This window comes from Ascaphus truei, chromosome 9 (assembly GCF_040206685.1).
Source record: "Ascaphus truei isolate aAscTru1 chromosome 9, aAscTru1.hap1, whole genome shotgun sequence".
Lineage (NCBI taxonomy): Eukaryota > Metazoa > Chordata > Amphibia > Anura > Ascaphidae > Ascaphus > Ascaphus truei.
Window position 1 is genome coordinate 58,172,144 of NC_134491.1, and position 23,947 is coordinate 58,196,090.

The following is a 23,947-nucleotide window of genomic DNA, read 5'->3' on the forward strand; positions in this document are numbered from 1 at the left end:
CACAACTTTATAAGTATTAATGAGTTTTAAAAAATCCTGCAGCTGCACAGTGGAAATCTAAAGAACAGACTATATCACTACCTTTACTTTTATTTTTTAACTCTCCCTACATTTAATTGCTTCTTTCTGTCAATCAAGTGAAAAGGGGAAAGGGACCATTGTATTTGAGTAAAAAAGATGTCTTGCAAAATCAGCTCCAGTGTTCCCCACTGGGCTTGTGAGATCCATTTTCTGCACACACAGAGACCTATTATGGATGAAATTGGAAAGGTCCTTCTAGGTAACACCGGTTACAGACTTCGTTTCATGCAATGGAAGTGATAGTTTCAGCTCTAAATCACCATTAAGGTGCAGTGTCATCTAGTCAGATCAGCGGCAGAGCAAAGTAACTCTAGAGTAGAGACGTGAGGGGACCTTTGCCACTTTGTATTTCATTTGCTCACAAACTAAGCACGAGTGATTTTCTGAGGATTGGGGACTTTTCCATAATTTGGGAAATTATAACCAGTGGGCATGAAGTCAAAGGTGACACGGTGTGCTCATTTGCATGTCATTTCCCCGAATCCCTAGCTACAGTGGAAGTACTGTATGCTGAGAGATAATGGGGAAAGGCAGGGTTGCAGACCTGTTTGAGACATGTGCATGTGCTCACAAGTTGTATTTGTATTTGCTGTACACTGAACGGTGGAGGGTTTATGTCCCTTTTTTTACCCACCATAACGTATATGATGTGTGGTTGTAACTAGTGTTAAGAAAATATACCAGCAAAGTTCAGAAATTTACATGATTGGATGGATTTAAACCTTTTCAAAGCTGCAAATCCAGCAATGACCAAAAAAACAACATCTGCGGTTCTAGTTTTATTTACTGCATTAATTACACGTCTCCATTGTATATGTCTGTGTGAACTACTCCACTCTGACTTGTGCATTGTTTGGGTTCAGTGACACCACTTTTGATCATTGAGGTGCATTAGACACCCGTGTGGCACTGAAGCAGTTTAATATTCTGGTTTAAAAACTATTATTTGTCAAGCAATTGGCCTGTGGCAAGTCAAATTCCTTCCCCAATGCCGTGAAAACATTTCTTGAGAGGCAAAATAGTTGTTTCTTTGACACTCCTATAATTAGTCTTCGCCCTTCTCTTTCTATTTGGCCATCAGACAAAACAAGCGTTTTTTTTGCAAATGCGCCATCATTTTAACACATGCCCTGCACGCCGCAGATCACAGATCAACTGGTTGTGAAACGGAATATGTAGAAGAAAACCAGGCCCTTCCTGTGAAAGTAATTGGATTGATGTGCTCAATACTGTATCAATGTCACTGGGTGAATTCCCGGTGTCAGCTCCTTGTGACCTTGGGCAAGTCACTTTATCTCATGGCCATAGATTGTAAGCTCACCTGTAATTGTGAAGTACTTTGATCCCATTGGGAGAAAAGCGCTATATGAAATAAAGTTATTCTTATTAAGTAGTCTATGGTCCGGTCATATCAAGTCCTGAAGAAGATAGCGTTATAGATGTTCATGTGTTGGTCTTAAATGTGCACTTTAAGTTATATTCCTAACTGGGCCAGTTAAATGTAGTATTATTTCAGGACATGTCATTGAAAACAGTTACAATTAGATGTATGATGTATAAAGCAGTGTACACTAATTTGCCTACAAGTAAAATCGAGTGCTAGAAAAATGTAAACTAAAAAACAAATATTTATTCCAATCGCGAAGCAGAAATAGCACAGTGTTGAATGAATACTTCTATCCAACACCATTAAAGCACAAGTCAGCAGTAGGGTAGAATTGTGTGGTTATTGCCAAACTCTGATTTGTCCATCCCAGTAAGATGACGCGAGAAGCGATGGAAGAACTGGATGAAAGGCAACACTGACGCACGCGCTGCCGTCTCCAGGAATAGAGCGGACAATTCTGGAGGTATAGTAGTTGTAGAAGACAATTTTGCCCTCTGAGCTTCCTGTTACTATTAGGGATCCATCTGGAGAAAATTCACATCCCACTGCGAATCCTTCCACCTGCGTTTTAAAAGAAGGAAAAAAATATGAACAGAGTTTAAGAATAAATTAACACAGGGGTGGCGTTAATTTATTCTAAAATTAACTGGCCAACTCCGGTCCTCAAAAACCACTAACAGGTTGGATTTATAGGCTATCCCTGCTTCAGCAGAGAAGTAGTCTTCTACTGAGCCAATGATTGAGCCACCTGTGCTGAAGCAGGGATATCTTTAATACCTGGCCTGCTAGTGGCCCTTGAGGATTGCAGTTGGCCACCCCTGATTTAATGTGTTCATGTTTCAATGTAATTCCTTATTTAACATTTCACTGGGGACCATTACAAGTTGATTTTTAACCTTGTACACAAGGGGGGAAAGTATTGTCTCCCTGAGCAATAATATAGTGGCAGAAAAAGGTTGGGCACAGTGAAAAATGCAAAGGGCTGGAGGCAGGTAAAAATTAATTCTTTAATGGGCATAACAGCCACAAAAATTGAACAAACAAGGTAGGTCCTCTGACGCGTTTCTCATTGTAGATGCGCTTTATCAACTGTGCTCAACCTTTTTCTACCACTATATTCCTGCTCTTCTGTTGGGACTGAAGCACGCATACCAGAACCAGGTTGTATCACTTACATCGCTGCTATAACTGCATCGTGAGTATTATTACTTGCTTTGGCTTGCAGCTGAATTATCCAATCCTTAGCCAGTGTGGTCACGCAATCCACTCGCCAACCATGGATTAGCAGGAGCTGACCCACGCGGCCGACGGGGTAGGTGCTCCGTCATGGCGGGGCCCGCCCTCGGGCGACCGGGTCATCTGAGATCCCCTTTTTTTTCATCCTCCGCACAGGACATCAGGTGAGGCGGCTACCGCATTATTCCACATACAACTAGGCTTAGTAGATGGACTATAATTCTATTTCATTTATTTGTGGTGCTAAGAACCAACGCACAGCATGTGTAATGTATAATAAAAATCCCATATGATGACCCTTGCTTACAGTAATAATATGATAAATTGATAGGTAGGTGGTGAATAGCAGTTGCTTGGAAACCTCACCTTAGCAGAGGTGTACGTACACCTTGATAAAGCGCTGGGGCGTGAAACGCGTTGGTGGGGCAATACCTTTGCTTTTTTTTCTCTACATGACCAATAAAATATACGTTTTTATGGAATACGCACTTCTCTATCAATTTTTTTGTTCTATTGTTCAATCAGTAGTGCTTTGTTTTTTTTCTCCTTGCTGCTATTTCATTTATTGCCTATTTTTGACTGCTCCGGGTACATCTTTTATGTATAAATCACACTTTCTCTTCATCTATATACATATGCTAACAGATTTATTTCTTCCACTCCGTTTTTGCAGCAGTCTGCCAATTTTTTTTTATTCCTGAGCAATTTAGACATATATTTTTGTTTATAATATAAGGGCTACGAACACCCTCGTTTCCTCTTCGCACCAATCTGGGATACATTTCCAGCCATCCAAACAAATGCTATCACTGCACAGCATTATTAAACATCCCGTCAACCTATGCAATCGCTCCCGATTTCTGTTTGTTTGCAATTAGGTAATGCATTAGTGATGTATATCCGACTAAAATACCCAACGGGTCCACTAAATCTAAACGTTCAAATAGCAACAAAAAAATAATAATACCTTGTGTCCTTCAAACCTCTTTTTCTTATTTATTTTGTACGGACGCTGGGTGGAAAATAAAGCCATGTAGTTTCCATTTGTTTGTGCAACAAAGACACCTTCCGTTGGGTGCAGGGCAAAGCTTGGGCATGTGTATCGCTCCTATAAAAATAAATTGGGGTATATGACATGTTTTAACACATCTTGAAAAGTTTTCTGCAGTGATCATTTTCAGCTTGTGTATACATCACATATCACTTAAGTGTAGATCTTACTGTAAGTAGATCAAGCCACCAGGGACTCAAACGTAATACAAAGTGTATTAGTGAAAATAGTGGTACATCAAGATACCCAACGTTTCGGTCCTCCAAAATGGGACATTCCTCAGGGGGATACACTTTTCACTAATATACTTTGTGAAGTTTTCTTCAATTGAGTGCTGTCTGTTGCTTTACCAGACCTCGGAACGGTAACATATGTCTATATTATCCATATGGGACAAGCATCAACAGCCTATTAGCACCTATGGAGTGCCAACTGTTCTATTTAACTATATATATATATACAGTAATATTTACAGTTGCTTTATGCTTTACTGTGGAGGGTTTTTGTCACTTTTTTTTACCCACCATAACACATATATATATATATATATATATATATATATATACCTACCATAATACTGAGTTAAGTTATGGTGAGTAAAAAAAGTGACAAAAACCCTCCACAGGAAAGCAAATATGCAAATACAACTGTATGCTCATCTGCATGTCTTAGGCAGGTCTGCAATCCCGCCTTTCCCCATTATCACCCAGCATACAGCACTTCCACTGCAGCAAGGGATTCTGGGAAATGACATGCAAATGAGCACACAGTGTCACTTTTTGCCTCAAAAACCATTTTGACATGGTTCCCTATAGGCTTAAGCTTGCTGCATGTTCACAGCTTATATATATATGAATTGCAATACAGTGAAATCTAGGAGTGAACAGTACATTAAACATGACGGAATATAAAATAAATACGGTTTCTGTCACACGCTACTGTAGTTAGGGCATATATGGACTAAAGAAACGCCTTTACGGATTGCAAGAGTATTTCCACACTAATGCTCCTCAATAACATAACATTTCAAGGCAGCTGCACAATGAATCATACGATTACGATGGAAAATAAAGAGTAAAGGTACCTAGTCTGAAAAGCAGGTAGCAATCATGTGAGTGGGACTGTATGTTTTGCTTCACTTTCTGACAGACGAGCCTTTAACGATTTCTCTTGTGAGCTAAGTCAATATGATGGAAGTCAAGTCTAAGCCTATTCTCCGTGCCTAATTTACTACAAAGGACCAAGACGTACACGGACTATACACATTTAATGAAAACGTATGCATTACGATCAATAAAAGATGCTCAGGACAGACACACGCGCGGTCTTTGAACTGGAGAATCTTTATAGGTTTTATTGCCCAGTAAATACTATTTTCCACATGGCAGCTTCTTTATGGCAGCTCGTTAGAAAGAGTACTGTGGGGCTGTAATGTAGGCAGCACTCATCACTGCTTGAAGCTACATTTTTCATTACCTTATAACAGTTTACTGAAAATCAAATGCTCTTCAAAACATATCACTGTAATAAAGCAGAAAGTTATTCTTATAGGGAAATAGGGAGAGGGAGCGGCTCAGTGAGTAAAGACACTGACTGGCACTGAGAGTTTGAAGCAGGGGAGCCTGGTTCAATTCCCAGTGTCGGCTCCTTGTGACCTTGGGCAAGTCACTTTATCTCCCTGTGCCTCGGGCACCAAAAACATAGATTGTAAGCTCCACGGGGCAGGGACCTCAGCCTGCAAAAATGTATCTGTAAAGCGCTGCGTACAACTAGCAGTGCTATACAAGAACATGCTAATATTATTATTATTATTATTATTTAAAAAAACAAACACAAACAAAATAGTGTTGAACTCACATGGTATATTTGATTGGAGATTTTTGCCGCAGTGTTGAAATCCCAGGCAATGATGGTGCGGTCGGCGGAATCCCGACTCACCGAGTCAGTGCTGCTCAGAAACTCGTTTCCCTCAGGAAGGAAGAGAAGTTCTAAGTGCTGTTGCACTGCAGCTTTGTACACTCGTATCACCTGCAAGACAAGCCGTTATCACTTAGCTTTCAATACGTCGGCCATACATAAGTATATACTGTAAGCAGCCTTGGAACAGGGCTGGCCAACTCCAGTCCTCCGCTGCCACCAACAGGTCAGGTTATAAGGATATCCCTGCTTCAGCACAGGTGCCTGAATCAGTGGCTCAGTCAACGACTGAGCCACTGATTGAACCATCTGCGCTGAAGCAGGGCTATCCTTAAAACCTGACCTATTGGTGGCTTTTGAAGACTGGAGTTAGCCACTCCTGCCATAGAAGAAATTGGGTAAGTAGAGGCACTCCTCACTTACAGTGCGTTGCAGTCAGAGTGCAAGAGGAAAGACCGCTCACCACCACATGGTCCAAAAAACTGTAGCATCGAAAAGTTTCAAGTTGACGTTTCGAGCGTCACACGCCCTTTATTGTGGTTTTGATAAAAGGCCTAGGGTACATGAAAGGTCAACCTGGTTTTTAGCATGAAAACATTTATACTATAAAGTATCCTGTTTTCTTTTATTGAAGAAGTGCTGAGGAACCTTTTTGTGCTACTAAAAGTGGCCATGTTTTATTGGCATTGCTATTAGTAATAAATAACTGATGTGTGTTCCTACTGCAAACTGTCCCTAGGGTGAGTGGACTAACTGGCACGGTCAGGAATTTAGAGCTTCCAACAGGGATTCCAGGTAATGAGCAGGACAAAGAGAAGATGAACCATTCTTATCTCAAGGAATCCAATGAGAAACCCTCCAGGGTACAAAAACTCTCATCATGACCGTGTCATGTTCATATTAATTACAATGACCTATATATCATTTGCCCCATTGGTTACAATAACAGACGCCTCTGGTAAAACACATTTGCCCCAGTAGATTTCAATGGGACAGTCCTTTTATATACCATACCTATATACCACTGTCCATCCACTTAGTCCACACCCTGGTGAGAGTGTCCCCCAACATACAGAGGTGCCCTGGGTACCTACACAACCTGGTGTCCACAGTAGCCAACCCACCCGGAAGTGTGTGACAGCGCTGCCCACAGTGTTATAGTTGGTGCACTTTGTAGACGGTGATATACCTGCCGGGTGCTCCAACACCCGTTAGCGCCAACTGAAGACAAGGGTCCATCCGGTCCCAAGCCGTCGCCGTCAGTGATAAGTCTGCCTCCACGTGGGGTGTTATCCAGCTGGAGGGTCCCACCGAGAAGATAGTCTCTAGGCCTTGCGGTGGTGGTCTGGTCTCAGACCACAGGCCGCAACTGCTGCACTGCATCCTCTGCTGTGTCCCTGACACTAATCAGATAATAGGGCAGTGTCCCTGTCTAAGGGCCTGTCCCTGTAGCAGCCACAACCTTCAGGGGAGTCGGGGCCTAGCTGGTGCCTAATAGGGGGTCTCTGGCCTAGTGCAGGGGCCACAGACACCGTGCACATACACCTTTACCCTTCTGTGTCTCAGCTCTGACTGGCGTGGCTGTCTAAGCACGCCAAATGTATCTTGTTGCAAGCAGGGGAATCCAGGAGTCCTATTGGCTGTAGTGCAGCAGGTGATCCAAAGGCTCGGGGGCTGCTGGGAACTGTAGTTCCCCTGCAGGGCTTATTTGGTAATGGCCGCCCCCGTTCCTGCTCTTTGCCTATGCGCTTCTCCTAATGGCCTCCGCAACCAGGAAGCCTCTGCGCATGCGCGTTCACATTAAAGATGGTGGCGCCTTGTAACAGCGAGGCGCTCGCCACTTCGGCGGCACCCGGACTCTCCCCACACTCTCCCCAGCCTCCGCCGACGGTCGCAGCCACAGCGGGAGGTAAGGGGACGATGGGGGACCCGGCCACATATATGTTTGGAGTTAATTTTACATATTTATGTTAAAGTGCTGTTTTTCTTCCTGGTTGAGTTATGCTGTTCAATACTGAAGGGTATCTAATTATGTACAATCACCCATTTAAAGCATTCCCCGTATAATGAAAAGAAAACAGAAGCACTGCTCGAAATCTTACATCTATTAAAGTAAATAAGAGCAAGTTGTTTATCTAAAAACAACCAGCAAATAGAAGAAGATAAATAGAAAGGTAGAATCAGAGGAGGAATTACTAAATTGTTTCAACAAAAAATGGTGAAGTCGTGTGTGTGGGAGAGGGCCAATGTTTGCTCATTCAATGCAGAAGCAGTTAAAGCTGCAGTTCAGTCAATATCCTGCATGTGTGTTTTTTTTAATAAATCAGTTCTGTAGTAAGAAAAAAACAACAACTTTGAAAGACCAATTTTCTTGTATTCTATTTTAACAAGCGTGCTTGTTCCTATAGCAACGATTTACATTCCCCATATTTAAAGATGTCGCCAAACTTTGCCGATCAATAGACGGAGAACGAATTGACCGGCACCTATACAGTTCTTTAGGTAATTTGAGATTGCCCACATGAAACTATTGAAGTAAAAAAATAAATAAAAAAAAAAAAAGACTGAACTGCAGCTTTAAAGATCAACTTTAGACAATATTTCTGGAAATCAGAGCTGGATATTTGCCCAGTGTAACAGTGGCGATCAGAGCACGGCAACATAAACAAAAAGAAAATTGTGACAGGTTCCAGAACGTTAAATATCTCCACCGGCTCTGAATTCAAACGAAGGCGGCGTCCATGCTGCCGAAGACCGTGCGGAGGCGTCCGCACGCAGCGCGATCACATTGCCTTAAGGCATTGATCGTGCCCGTAGACCGCAAGGGCGCGACAGCAGGAGGGGGCGCGTGAGGAATCAGTTGAAACTGATTTCTTGGTGCGACGGGCCGGTCACGTGAGCGGTTCAGCCAATGAGAGCGAAACAGCTCCGTGACGTCACAGACACGCCCGCTGACGGCACATCTACCATGTCCTGAAAACGCACCTGCTTCACGAGGGTGACGTCACGCACGCCTCCGCGCAGACGAAGGCAGTATGGACGCAGCTAAATACCAGAGTTCAGGATAGCAACGACATTGCCAAATAGCTGCAAATCGTTTTATACACTATTATTCCCTCTCAGCAATGGGATACTGTTACTATGTTGTATATAGCTGAAGCCAAAACAGTTTATAACAGGGGTCGCCAACTCCAGTCCCCAAGAGCTACCAACAGGTCAGATTTTCAGGAGATCCCTGCTTCAGCACAGGTTGCTCAATCAGTGGTTCAGTCGAAGACTGCACCATCTGTGCTGATGCAGGGATAGCCTGAAAACCTGACCTGTTGGTAGCTCTTAAATAAAATTAAATGGTTAAATCAAGCATACTCTACATGCCAACGCTCTGGGAAATATGCAACATGCAAATACTGCAAGACAATAAGTGGGCAAATAGGGGTTTGTGGCTACCTCCATATATAATATTTATATTATATTATTTATTATATATTTATATTATTATATATACTGTATATGGTTCATATATTATTAATACAGCTTGTTTAAGGTCAACACATGTCTAATTAGACACCAGTGATGGTAGCCTCAAAATATTTTGTGTTAGGAATCCATTAATCGTTAAACTAGCCACAAGGCTACAGTTTATTTCTTTACACATTTTTCGCCGGTTTCAGGGGAAATTTCAGCTCTTTTTGCTAAATATTCCCATAATAGGTTTGCCACGTTTTGTTTTTAGTTTTCCACAAAGAAGCGTGATCTTTAACCACTCCCCACAGCAAATTATATATCGAATACAAAAACATCAGCTTTGCCTTTTTCCATTTTGTTTCTGCTGAGCAGCTTCTGTGAAGACCTGTTCTTTTGCCAGAGAAGCCTTCAGTGGGCAGCACAGCTGATTAAGTTAAGTAAATGCCTTTTCTCGATTGTTTACACTAATTACTGTCACGCCTAAAATGATGCTGTGCATTCTTGGTCCATTTATCACAATGTGTTTACTCTGTTGATGACTCTATAAAGGATATTGGTTTGATGGATCCAGACAAGCTATGCTGTATCAAAGACAGCATTTAGTGCTACGCACCAATAGTTTAAAATAGCCTTTATAAATAGTGCAGCCCTCCTTACATAATATACAGTATGAACTAATGGCATTGACCAGCTTAATAGGTGAAATATTTTTTATTTTATTTAGGAAATTGAAGCAGGGGGTTTCTGGAGCTGAACCCCGTTAATTTCAGCTCCGGAGACCCCCTGCTTCCAGAGATACTTTCCTCCGAAGTAGGTGCCGGTAGCTGCTCCGGCTGAGCAAGCTGGGCTTTAAAGTTTAAAGCTCCCGCGACACATGGGCCAATAAGATGCCGCACCGATGATGGCACTGCTTCCTATTGGTCCGCAGGGCACGAAATCTGTGAACAGCGGACATATTGTGAACCCTGGTAGACGAGGAGAGCAGCTGCTGGCACCTGCTTCGGAAGTATCTTCGGAAGCAGGGGGTCCCCGGAGCGGAAATTAATGGGGTTCATCTCCGGAGACCCCCTGCTTGAATTATATATATATATATACAGTGTTCGACAAACCTATACATTTGCTCGCCCCGGGCGAGTGGATTTAACCCCCGGGCGAGTAAATATTGGCCCAAGCAGCACACGTTTGGTACTAGGTGGCGAGTAGATTTTTTGGTGATTTGTCAACCACTGTATATATATATATATATACAGTGCTTGACAAATCACCCAAAAATCTACTCGCCGAACCAAAAAATCTACTCGCCACCTAGTCCCGCCCCAAACCCCGCCTCTAGTCCCACCCCCAACCCCGCCTCTAATCCCGCCCCCAGACCCGCATTTAAAAAAACCATAAATGAAATAAATTGAATAAATTCCTAGTAAGAACATTCGTTTTTGACATAAGTTTATTTATTGTATTACATTATACTACAATTAGTCCTTGTGTGTATAAATGTCGAATCTAGAAAAAAAAGCCAGATGTGAAGGACTAGTTTCCTGCACCCCTTAACTAGTGCCTGGATGCCCCCGCTTTACAATATTTAAAGCAGCAATCCCGCCTGGGATCTTACCTGATCCGCAGACCCTCAATGTCCAGGTACCTCATTCCCGCAATGTTATACATTGGAGGGGAGGTGTTCCCTACCTGTCTTCTGGGTTACGGGGAATTCCGATGTCTTCTGTGTGAAGCTCGAGAGTTAGATCTGGAAGAAAGCAGTATAGGTTATTTCGGTGTTGTATAGGGCAGTTAAGATATACAGGGTAAATAAAATATCCAGATTGTGAGAGAGGGTGAGACAGAGAGAGGGTGAGACAGAGAGAGGGTGAGACAGAGAGAGGGTGAGACAGAGAGAGGGTGAGACAGAGAGAGGGTGAGACAGAGAGAGGGTGAGACAGAGAGAGGGTGAGACAGAGAGAGGGTGAGAGAGACGGAGAGAGAGGGTGAGAGAGACGGAGAGAGAGGGTGAGTGAGACGGAGAGAGAGGGTGAGAGAGACGGAGAGAGAGGGTGAGAGAGACGGAGAGAGAGGGTGAGAGAGACGGAGAGAGAGGGTGTGAGAGTGAGAGAGAGTGTGAGAGTGAGAGAGAGTGTGAGAGTGAGAGAGAGTGTGAGAGTGAGAGAGAGTGAGAGAGAGTGTGAGAGTGAGAGAGAGTGTGAGAGTGAGAGAGAGTGTGAGACGGAGAGAGGGTGAGAGAGGGTGAGAGACGGAGAGAGGGTGAGAGACGGAGAGAGGGTGAGAGACGGAGAGAGGGTGAGAGACGGAGAGAGGGTGAGAGACGGAGAGAGGGTGAGAGACGGAGAGAGGGTGAGAGAGGGTGAGAGACGGAGAGAGGGTGAGAGACGGAGAGAGGGTGAGAGACGGAGAGAGGGTGAGAGACGGAGAGAGGGTGAGAGACGGAGAGAGGGTGAGAGACGGAGAGAGGGTGAGAGACGGAGAGAGGGTGAGAGACGGAGAGAGGGTGAGAGACGGAGAGAGGGTGAGAGACAGAGAGAGGGTGACTGTGGGGGGATGGGTTGACTGGGTGGGGTGATTGGGGGTGTGGGGTGACTCGGTGGGGTGATTGGGGGGGTGGTGTGACTGACTGGTTGATTGGGTGGGGTGACGGGGTGTCTGACTGGGTGGGGATTACTGACTGTCTGACTGGGTGGGTCACTGGGTGACTTGGCGACTGGGCAGGCGGTGGGATGACTGACATTTTACTAACTGGGTGGGGGGGGTATTACTGACTGGGTGGGGGGGGGGGGTATGACTGACTGGGTGGGGGGGGAGTATGGCTGACTGGGTGTGGGGGGGTATGACTGACTGGGTGGGGGGGGGTATGACTGACTGGGTGGGGGGGGTATGACTGACTGGGTGGGGGGGGTATGACTGACTGGGTGTGGGGGGGTATTACTGACTTTATGACTGACTGGGTGGGGGGGTGACTTACTGACTGAGTGGATGGGTGATTGAGTGGGTGACTGAGTGGGTGGGTGACTGACTGGGTGGGTGGGTAGGTGACTGACTGGGTGGGTGACTGACTAGGTGGGTGGTGGGTGACTGACTGGGTGAGTGGGTAGGTGACTGACTGGGTGGGTGGTGGGTAGGTGACTGACTGGATGGGTGGAGGGTGGGTGACTGACTGGGTGGGTGGTGGGTGGGTGACTGACTGGGTGGGTGAATGGGTGGGTGGTTAGGTGACTGACTGACTGACTGGGTGGGTAGGTGACTGACTTTGGTAGGTGACTGACTGGGTGGGTAGGTGACTGACTTTGGTAGGTGACTGACTGGGTGGGTAGGTGACTGACTGACTGGGTGGGTGGGGGGGTGACTGACTGACTGGGTGGGTGGGGGGGGGTGACTGACTGGGTGGGTGGGGGGGATGACTGGGTAGGTAGGTGACTGACTGGGTGGGCGACTGACTGCCTGGGAGCATTTAGCCCCCCCCCCCCCAGCCTGTCTCTCTCTTCTCCCCCCCCCAGTCTCTCTCTCAGTCCTCTCCCCACTCCAGCCTGTCTCTCTCTCTGCTCTCTCCCCAGTCCAGCCTGTCTCCCCCTTGCATCTCTATTCACCCCCCCCCCCCTCCTCCCCCAACTCCGTTCACCCCCCCTTACTTCCGTTCACCCCCCCCTCTTACCTCCGTTCACCCCCCCCCCCTTACCTCCGTTCACCCCCCCCCCCTTACCTCCGTTCACTCCACCCTTGCATCACCGTTCACCTCTCCTGCACATCGCCCGCCCCGCGCGGCCTAAACGGGAGGCCGCAGCAAGAGCAGAGCGAGGCGCCTGCTGCAGGGGGGAATAGATCTGGGACCCGGCAGCCCGACATGGCGCTGGTGGCACCGGGTTCGGTCCACCGCAGCCTCCCGGTCCGGCAGAGGGTGGTGTGCGTCCCCTCCCCCCCGGTACCTGCTCGGGCCCGGCCCACTGCAGCTTCCCGGTCCGGCAGAGGGTGGTGTGCGTCCCCTCCCCCCCGGTACCTGCTCGGGCCCGGCCCACTGCAGCCTCCCGGAATAGCCGCCGCAGCTCTGCAGGGGATGGTGTAAGTGTGCGTCCCCCCTTCCCCCGGTACCTGATCGGGCCCGGCACACCGCAGCCTCCCGTGATATAGCAGCCCCAGCTCTCACACACACCACACACACACCACACACACACCACACACACACCACACACACACCACACACACCACACACACACCACACACACCACACACACACCACACACACACCACACACACACACAGACACTACAAGAAACGGAGCCGAGAGTCCCACTCACCAGAGGTATGTGGGTATCTGGGACTGCGGGCGACATCGAGGTCTGCGGGTGACATCTGGGGGCATTGGGGGGAAATTTAGTATGTGGGGACATCCGCATGGGAAACGTGGCCGGACGGGGACGCGCTGGATCCAGCAGTCAACTTTGCTTGCGCGCGCGCGCTGGGGACGGAAGTGAGAGCCCCTGGCAGCAAGCGGGGATCATAGGCAGGGGAGGGGGGAGAGAGAGGCTGACCCAGAGCTGCCAGCCGGTCCTCTTCCCCACGTCAGACCAATCAGGGAGAGGAATTTTTTATTTATTTATTTATTTAAAAAAAAAAAAATTTGAAAATTTTGGCGCGAGCAGGGGAATTAATAGAGCCGCAGCACGGATCGCCAGCGGCCTAAATCCACTCGCAACGGGCGAGTTGTTATCATTATTTGTCGAGCACTGTATATATATATATATATATATATATATATATATATATATATATAAACAAAAAACAAACAGAAGCGCGAGATCCATAGCTCCGAGCACTGCAGCTCAGACCGTGTTATTTATTTCCCCTGCACATCCCGCAGCAGGACTACAACTCCCAGAAGCGCCTGCGTCGGAGATAGCGTCAAGTGGCTCGTTACAGCCACTCAGCCCTCAGGAATGCAGGAGCAGAGGACGCGGAGGCACTGAGAGTCATAGCGTTCTGGCGCCAGCTTGTGACAGGAGTTGGTTGTAGCTACGAGCTGACCAGGTGCCCCCTGCTTATCCTGCCCTCCCCCACCCCTGTTGATGCCTTCACACAGAGATTTCTCTCCCACATATGGTTGCTTTTTTTATAATCCTGTAAGTGCATTTCCTTTTTGGCTGCAGATTTGAATAAATGTACAGTTACATGCTATGGAGCTCGCGCGTCTGTTTGTTTTTTGTCTTAGATTCCTAGTGGTTGGCTATACCACTTATATCCGAAGCTGCATTACACTCCCTGGATCTTCTTTGGGACTCTCACCTTTCTGGATTCTTTCAACAAGTGGAACATTCTTTTGAACTTATCCTTTATCACTGATCACATTATGGTTTGTTGTAATATATAGTTTAGTTTAATATTCACTATTTTAATTAAGTAATTATATTAGTTAATTATATTTTATTATCACTAATTTCCACCTAAGCGCTACATAATTTTGTGTTGTTCTTTTTGTCAAATATATATATTTATATTAAAAAGAAAAACAATTTTCCCAAAAATATGCTTTTTTTTAAAGATTGTCCTTTGTTTTCAGTTACATTATAGACTCTGTGCAGGGCAGTAAGGGGAAGGGTGAATAATCAATCTTGATTGCTCTAGGCAAGTGATAACGTAATCATATTAATGAGCACCCTCTACACGCACTGTATGGGAAGAGCAGACAAGGATAAGAGAGAGATAATGATTACTAACCATGTCAGGATAAACATTCTAAGAAGAATTATAATGGTTGTTTCTGATCTGATTTTGGGTTTAGCTCAGGGGCTCTCAACGCCAGTCCTCAAGACCCCCCAACAGGTCAGGCATTCAGGATATCCCTGCTTCAGCACAGGTGGCCCAATCAGTGGATCAGTCAAAGTCTGAGCCACTGATTGGGCCATCTGTGCTGAAGCAGGCTCTTTGACTGTGATGAAGCTGGGATATCCTGAAAGCCTGACCTGTTGGTAGGGTCTTGAGGACTGGAGTTGATAACCCCTGGTTTAACCGATTAAACATAGCACTCCCACTAGTTCAGCATGGTGCTGTGTGGAACTGACCCTTTTATTCTTCAAAACTACAGCACCAACTATTTGACGAACATCTGTGTAAAAATCTCAGCAGTGACAACAAAAATCTACATTTTTAGCTTTACGCCACTTGCTTCCTCAAAATGATGCAGATCTTAGATCCTTTTGGCCTCTGTAGCAAACACAATGCTTACAAAGACCACGCTCGATGTTTTTAGGAGTCTACGGGGCTTATATATCAGCCAAAGAGGCCGATCTGCCAATATGGCGAAATGTAGAATAAGCCCCTATATTGTAACCCAAATATGGGATGGGTGACGATGACACTTTTTCAGAAGTTGGTTCTTGTCCCATCATTATTTATTTTTTTACCTTGACTGCTCTCAAGTTTCAAATGTTCCCCTTTTTGAACAGTTTTAACACCTGTCTACTCCTCTCAAAAGGTTGAAGCTTTGAACTTAGCCAATAGATATAAACAGACATGAGGTAGAACAGCGGTGCGCAAACTGGAGAGCACACCCCCCAGGGGGGGCGGTGACTTTATTGGGGGGGGTTGGGTTAAGCTGCATCCATAGAAGGGCAGACCGCGCTGACGCATCCGCACGCTGCGGGATCAGACTGCCTAAAGGCAGTGATCGCGTCTATACAGCGTGCAAACGAAAGCGGGAGGGGTGCGCGATGCGCGTGAAATCATTGAAAACTGATTTTCTCGCAATCGGGCGGTCACGTGAGCGGTTCGCCCAACGAGGGCGAACCATCTCCGTGACGTCACTGGCCCGCAATAGACACGCCCCCTGACGGCGCGCGAACGAAGGCCAGGGAAAGAACCCGCTTTCCCTCAGCCTCTGAGCGCCTCCGCACGGCTGCTGTATCTATGGACGCAGCCTTACAGAGGCCCCGCGCTAAGAGCGCGAGGCCTCTATAAATGTACTCACCAACGTCTTGTCCACGCGTCTCCATGGCAACGTGGCGACAAATAACGCCCGTTACCATGGTGACGTGACGTCAAATGATGCCACGGGTGACGTGATGACACATGACCCTGCAGCGTCATTTGACACTTCGTTGAAGGTAAGGGGGGGCGCGATCGAGCACAAGAGCAGGTGAAGGGGGAGACGCAGCGCAAGAAGTTTGCGCACACCTGAGGTAGACAAAAGATAGTTGGGATATGCAGGCATAAATAGGATAGAGTCAAATATTTGTTGAATTAGAAACTGGTTTACCTTTACCTTTTTAAAGTATAAGTTACTCATTTGTTATCTCATAATATGCACACAACAATCACAAACGATTTTGGACTTGAATGCAAAGATCTCCCTTTAATGTCACTTATTTTCTACTTCGGCTAGTACATTTGAAATTTGAAAAGACCTTTGTAACGGGTTTCCCCCCCCCCCCCCAATCTCACATTGTCCCGGGTACTTTAATAACCAACTCCCATTACGTGTGTGTGTGGTGGTGCACCTGTAGGCAACAGAACTCCTGAGTCTCCCGCTTGATGTCAGTAGGGAATTTTCAACAGGCAGGTAGCTGAGGTAGTGTGTGCGAGTTCAACTTACATCATGTGCAGCGCCTCCACCTCATCAGGATCTGTGCTTCCGCAGGGAGATGGTCCTGGTGAGGAACTCCTTCTTGATGGTGCCATCTACTTGCGAGTAATTTCACACTCACACAGTGGGGGTATCTTTAAACAGGGCATCTTTATTGCAGACGGTGATGTGGCAGACTGCCACATGCAGCTACCGGCTCTAGCCGCACATTCTTCCGTGCTGTCCCTTCGCCAGGTACGCCCTCCTGCATTGAAGTGGGGTTCCCTCTTCTCCTAGGGAGACCCTCTCTGTGCCAGGTCCCTGGACACAGAGTGGCTAGACAGGCTGATTGACCAATCTGGACCACTAGTTACTTCACTAGGGTCACAAAGTGTTCCCACAATCCCTTATGCAGGCCATACAATTTACATCGTAGAGAACACTGTAGAACTCTTGCTGAACTCTTGCTGAACCCTTGCAGAACACTACACTAACTAACGGTGTTGTGCCTTATATACTTCAGGAGGCAGGCGCATCCCTGATGTCACTATCCAGGGACTCAGAGCATACAGCCACTCCCCTCCATACACAGGGCACCTCACCATTGGATGAGGGGAAACCTCCATAACTACTGCTGGCATACCTGTTCTTACCAGGACTTACTGCCAACAGAGAGGAAAGCAATATACCATTATTATGCATGGCTATACATTTATGACTAACGTTAACCTTGTGAATGCCCCTAAATTTGTATTTTGTTGGCGAAGTCGAAGAAATATTCAGGCTTTCATAACAACATCAGAGTGTCTTGGAATTTAACAAACTGTAGCTGGGATAGTAATTACATTGACAGTGTTACCATTCAATACAGCCAAACATTATATAAGTTATGGTGGGTAAAAAAGTGACAAAAACCCTCCACCGTACAAATATCACTTGTGAGCACATTCACATATCTCAGACAGTCTGCAACCCTGCCAGTCACCATTATCTCTTAGCATACAATGCTTCCACTGCAGCAAGGGATTGTGGGTAATGATATGCAAATGAGCACACAGTGTCACTTTACCTTACTACATTAACACTCTCAGCTCTACCTAGCCCTTTGCTGGGGGTTGGTGATGGGGTTAATGTCCCATGAATCTAAAAGGAAGTAAGAAGCAATGCCATTGTTATCTTGTTAGGTTTTCCTGCATTGAGGATGTGTGTGCCATAAACTATTGCTTTTATCTCCAGAAAGAAGAAGTTAAGGCAACAACAACCAAATCGATTAGAAAAAAACTACAGTGGGAGCCAACTTAGGACAAGAAAGAACTCCTATAAATAGATGTAACAATTGCTTGTAGCCACTCCCTTGGCAGCAAAGAATTAAATGGACACATACTGTATTGATTCTTTTGTATTTTCAGGTCAATGCTTTGCCTTCCAGCTAAACTACCAGATGTAGCATTAAAAGAAAAATATTCACTTCAAGGTCAAAAGTCTGCTACTATAGTATTGATTCCCATCTGAAATGTCATGGGTTCACGTGTATAGATATGGTTTACACTTTATTCAAACGTATTTATATTTACTGCATTCATATGGAATAAGGTTATTTCCAAGCACGTGGCCGAGATAGATTTTCCAACAATGAAGACAAAGTATGTTGAGGAGCAATTTTCAAAGTGAAGGACTTGTACATCTGCAAAGGAATGTCCTAGTTTATTTTTGTCCTAGAACTTGCCGAACGACTAGGAATGTTTACCTGATTTCAGGTGAATAAGTAAATAAAGCCATTCAGGGGTTTCTTACATTCATGTCCTAATGCAGGGTTTCCCAAACTTTTTTTTCCGTGACCCGGTTATTTTTTAACTTCTTTTTCGTGACCCACTAAAAATGTTATCGCCTATACTGGCCTATAGGGCCTGCACAGACACACACACACACAGCCACTGATACACACACACACACACAGCCACTGATACACACACAGACACACACACAGCCGCTGATACACACACACACAGCCACTGACACACACCCAGCCACCGACACACACCCAGCCACCGACACACACGCAGCCACACAGACACTGCTACACACACACACACAGATACACACACACTGATACACACACAGAGACACTGCTACACACACAGAGACACTGCTACACACACACACAGACATTGATACACACACACACACTTACACTGATACTGATACACACAGACACTGATTCACACACAGACACACACACACACACACACACACACTGATACAGATACACACAGATACACACACACACAGACACTGATACACACACACACACTCGCTCTCCCCTATATGCACACAGACACTGATACACACACACTCGCTCTCCCCTATACGCACACAGACACAAACAGTGAATTACAGGCAACGACGGATGTGAGTGACTGGAGGGGGGGCCAGGGAAACTTGGGTGGGTGGGTGGGAGGGGGCCAGGGACACTTGGGTGGGTGGGAGGGGGCCAGGGACACTTGGGTGGGTGGGAGGGAGGGGGCCAGGGACACTAGGGTGAGTGGGAGGGGACCAGGGACACTTGGGTGGGTGGGAGGGGGCCAGGGACACTTGGGTGGGTGGGAGGGGGCCAGGGACACTTGGGTGGGTGGGAGGGAGGGGGCCAGGGACACTTGGGTGGGTGGGAGGGAGGGGGCCAGGGACACTTGGGTGGGTGGGATGGAGGGGGCCAGGGACACTTGGGTGGGTGGGATGGAGGGGGCCAGGGACACTTGGGTGGGTGGGATGGAGGGGGCCAGGGACACTTGGGTGGGTGGGATGGAGGGGGCCAGGGACACTTGGGTGGGTGGGAGGGGGCCAGGGACACTTGGGTGGGTGGGAGTTAGGGGGCCAGGGACACTTGGGTGGCAGGAAGGGGGCCAGGGACACTTGGGTGGGTGGAAGGGAGGGGGCCAGGGACACTTGGGTGGGTGGGAGAGAGGGGGCCAGGGACACTTGGGTGGGTGGGCGGGGGAGGGGCCAGGGACACTTGGAGGGGCCAGGGACACTTGGGTGGGTGGGAGGGGGGGGACAGGGACACTTGGGTGGGTGGGAGGGGGGGCAGGGACACTTGGGTGGGTGGGAGTGGGGGCCAGGGACATTTGGGTGGGTGGGAGGGGGGGGCCAGGGACACTTGGGTGGGTGGGGGCCAGGGACACTTGGGTGGGTGGGAGGGAGGGGGCCAGGGACACTTGGGTGGGTGGGAGGGAGGGGGCCAGGGACACTTGGGTGGGTCGGAGGGGGCCAGGGACACTTGGGTGGGTGGGATGGAGGGGGCCAGGGACACTTGGGTGGGTGGGATGGAGGGGGCCAGGGACACTTGGGTGGGTGGGAGGGGGCCAGGGACACTTGGGTGGGTGGGAGTTAGGGGGCCAGGGACACTTGGGTGGGAGGAAGGGGGCCAGGGACACTTGGGTGGGTGGAAGGGAGGGGGCCAGGGACACTTGGGTGGGTGGGAGAGAGGGGGCCAGGGACACTTGGGTGGGTGGGCGGGGGAGGGGCCAGGGACACTTGGAGGGGCCAGGGACACTTGGGTGGGTGGGAGGGGGGGGACAGGGACACTTGGGTGGGTGGGAGGGGGGGCAGGGACACTTGGGTGGGTGGGAGTGGGGGCCAGGGACATTTGGGTGGGTGGGAGGGGGGGGCCAGGGACCAGGGACATTTGGGTGGGTGGGAGGGGGGGGCCAGGGACACTTGGGTGGGTGGGAGGGGGCCAGGGACAATTGGGTGGGTGGGAGGGGCCAGGGACACTTGGGTGGGTGGGGCCAGGGACACTTGGGTGGGTGGGAGGGGGGGCAGGGACACTTGGGTGGGAGGCAGTGACTGGGTGGGGTGACTTACCTTGCCGCCGGACGCTTTCCCCTGCTGCCCCCGATATCCCCTGCTGCCCGGGACGGGAGGTTGGCTTTGGGTCACAGGAGGTGGGCTCGGGAGGGGGTGCCACGGGAGGTGAGCTCGGGAAGCTGGCCGCGGGGGGAAGCGGGCCGCAGTAGGAGCTTGTACTTCCACCCTCCCCCATATAACGTGCGGGCCGCAGAGGAGCTGGTACTTCCTCCTCCGTCCCACGTTGGGAGCGGGGTGGAGGAAGGGAGCGGGCCCTGCGCAAGCGCGCGGGGGGAATCGCCGCCATTGTTTTTTAACTTGAGCGGGGGGGACGGGAGACACCGCGCGGCCAGCCTCGCTGCGACCCGGCAATTTTGGTGCCGTGGCCCGGTGCCGGGTCGCAACACACCATTTGGGAAACGCTGTCCTAATGAGAATATAAAGTAATAGGAAACATATGGGTGCACGTATACATGAGAATTTATTTTTGGTTTAGTTTTCCTTTGAAAAACACATCAATTCAACATTCAGTAAAAAAGTAGCTTCAGACTTACTAAATGTTTATATCTATGTGTTTTTTAAACTTTTTTTGGTTAAGGAATCCTGTAATTACATTGTAAAATTCTGCGGAACTCCAACCCTCTCTAATAGTGCGTCTGAGATCAGATGCATTGTAAGGAGCCACAACCCTCTCTAATAGCGTGTCTGAGATCAGATGCATTGTAAGGAACCCCAACCCTCTCTAATAGCGCGTCTGAGATCAGATGCATTGTAAGGAGCCCCAACCCTCTCTAATAGCGCGTCTGAGATCAGATGCATTGTAAGGAACCCCAACCCTCTCTAATAACTGCTTTAACTCTGCTCTTTTTCTTATCAAAATGGGAGCCACTCTTATAAACAGGCATAAATGCAACCCACGCCACCTCTTCTCTTTCTTTGACACACTTCTTCGACCTCCCACCACGCCATGCCACCCAAGATTTTGCTGATTATTTCAAGTGCAAGGTGAAAGTTATCCACAAATAAATCCCCTCTGTCCATTCCACACCTACCCTTCCCAATCCTCCTCTATCTACCTTTGACCTCTCCAGTTACAGAGGAAGAAGTATCCCTCCTGCTGCTCTTCTCCTCAATCTCCACTACATGCAGCCTCAACCCCATTCCCTCCCATGTTCTGAACCCCTCCCCCTCACTTCTACCATGGTCCCCCTCTTCACTAACATCTTTAACCCATCTCTGTGCTCTGGTACTTTGCCATCTCTTTTTAAACACGCAATTGTTGGACCTATGCTTAAAAATAACACCCTAGACCTTTACGTCCCGCTTCTAACTATCATCCTGTCTCCCACTTGCCTTTTGCTTCTAAACTTCTGGAATAAATAGTTTCCTTACGTATACTTTACTTTCTCAAATCCCATAACCTACTTGACCTGCTCCAATTAGGCTTCCGTACAGCATACTCTACAGGAACCGCACACACCAAAGTAGGTAATGATCTCCATATTACCAAATCTCAAGGAAACAACTTCTGGTTCTTCTTGATCTTGACCTCTCCTCAGCTTTCAATACTGTTGACCACCCTCTTCTCCTGCACATTCTTCACTATCTTGGCATCCATGGCACAGCCCTCTTCTGGATTTCCTTCTACTTCTCGCACCATTCCTTCACGGTCTCTTATGCCAACTCCTTCTCAATCTCTATGGGACTCTATGTAGGTGTACATCAAGGTTCTGTTTAAGGCCCCTTACTCTTCTCTCTATATACCCTCTCGTGGGTTGACCTTCTTCACTCCTTTGGATTGACCTATCATCTGTATGCGGATGATATATAACTATATTTATCTACACCTGACCTTACATCTGCAGTCTAGTCAAAAATTACAGAGTACCTATCAGAAATCTTGGCCCTTCGTCACCTCAAGCTTAACAAGGCTAAGACTGAACTTCTCATATTCCCTCCCAAACCAGGTCCCATTGTCCCCAACTTATTATAGTCAATAGCACTACTGTCCTCCAGTCTCACAAGCACACTGCCCAGGGTTTAGAATGGACCTGTCCACTTCCTTTGCCGCACATATAAATGCTGTTACAAAATCCTGCCGCTTCTTCCTTCGCAACATTACTAAGATACGCCCCTTCCTATATCCCACTAAAACACCAATGCATGCCCTTGTTCTCACCCGTATTGATTACTGTAACATTATTTTATCTAGCCTCCCTGCCTCACACCTCTCTCCTTTACAGTCCATTCAAAATTCTGCTGCCCGAATCATCTCCTGCTGCTCTAGCTATGTATCTGCTTCCGACTTCCTGAACTCTCTCTGCTGGCTTCCTATTAATTTCTGAATAAACTACAAAATGATCCTACTTTCCTTTAAGACTCTACACCTCCATAAATCACAACTCTGATCTCCCCTTACACCCAACCCAAGGTGAGGGAGCCAACAGAAATCATGCCGGGTCCTGGCAGCCATTAACTTATGTTTCCCCTCCCCCAGGCGGCCGCGCAGGGGGCTCGGGCGGCCGCGCCCACGGGGCCCGGGGCGCAAACCCCAGCAGACCCCCCTGTTAGTGGCTTGCCCAAGGTTACATAGTTACATAGTTACATAGTTACATAGTAGATGAGGTTGAAAAAAGACATAGGTCCATCAAGTTCAACCTAGGCTAAATTTAGACAACAGATACTTTAACCTATATCTATACTTACTTACTGAACCAGAGGAAGGCAAACAAAATACCCCAGTGTCATATCATCCAATGATATCTCATAAGGGAAAAATAAATTCCTTCCTGACTCCAAGAATTGGCAATCGGATTAATCCCTGGATCAACATCCTTCCCCTGTATACTTATTTGATATATCCCTGTATACCTTTCCCATCTAAAAAGATGTCCAACCTTTTTTTGAACAAATCTATTGTATCTGCCATCACAGTCTCCATGGGTAATGAATTCCACATTTTAACTGCCCTTACTGTAAAGAACCCTTTCCTTTGTTGCTGGTGAAATCTCCTTTCCTCCAACCTTCAGGGATGGTCCCAAGTCCTTTGTACTGCCCGTGGGATGAATAGTTCTTTTGAAAGCTCCTTGTATGGTCCCCGAATATATTTGAACATAGTTATCATATCCCCTCTTAGATGCGTCTTTTCTAATGTAAATACATCTAATTTAGCTAGCCTCTCCTCATAAGTTAGATTGTCCATCCCCTTTATTAATTTGGTGGCTCTTCTCTGCACTCTCTCTAGTTCCATAATGTCTTTTCTTAGGATTGGTGCCCAAAATTGTACTCCATATTCAAGGTGTGGTCTTACTAATGCTTTGTAAAGGGGCATAATTATGTTTACTTCCCTTCCATCCATTGCCCGTTTGATGCAAAATAAGATCTTGTTTGCCTTTGCAGCTACTGCATGACT

The 23,947-nt window shown here is 47.4% G+C and overlaps 1 protein-coding gene across 2 annotated transcripts in view; it reads right to left on the reverse strand.

Annotated features, from left to right (window-relative positions):
• Positions 1-1,691: 1,691 nt before the first annotated feature.
• WDR25 (WD repeat domain 25) overlaps positions 1,692-23,947 on the reverse strand; it is a 116,670-nt gene continuing 94,414 nt past the window's right edge. For both annotated transcript variants that reach the window (XM_075615071.1, XM_075615070.1), the window contains exons 5-7: positions 5,613-5,783; positions 3,672-3,812; positions 1,692-2,029 (exon numbers count right to left, since the gene is read on the reverse strand). In XM_075615071.1, the coding sequence (XP_075471186.1) occupies positions 1,808-2,029; positions 3,672-3,812; positions 5,613-5,783 (534 nt within the window). In that variant the 3' untranslated portion in view covers positions 1,692-1,807. The remainder of the gene's footprint in view (positions 2,030-3,671; positions 3,813-5,612; positions 5,784-23,947) is intronic.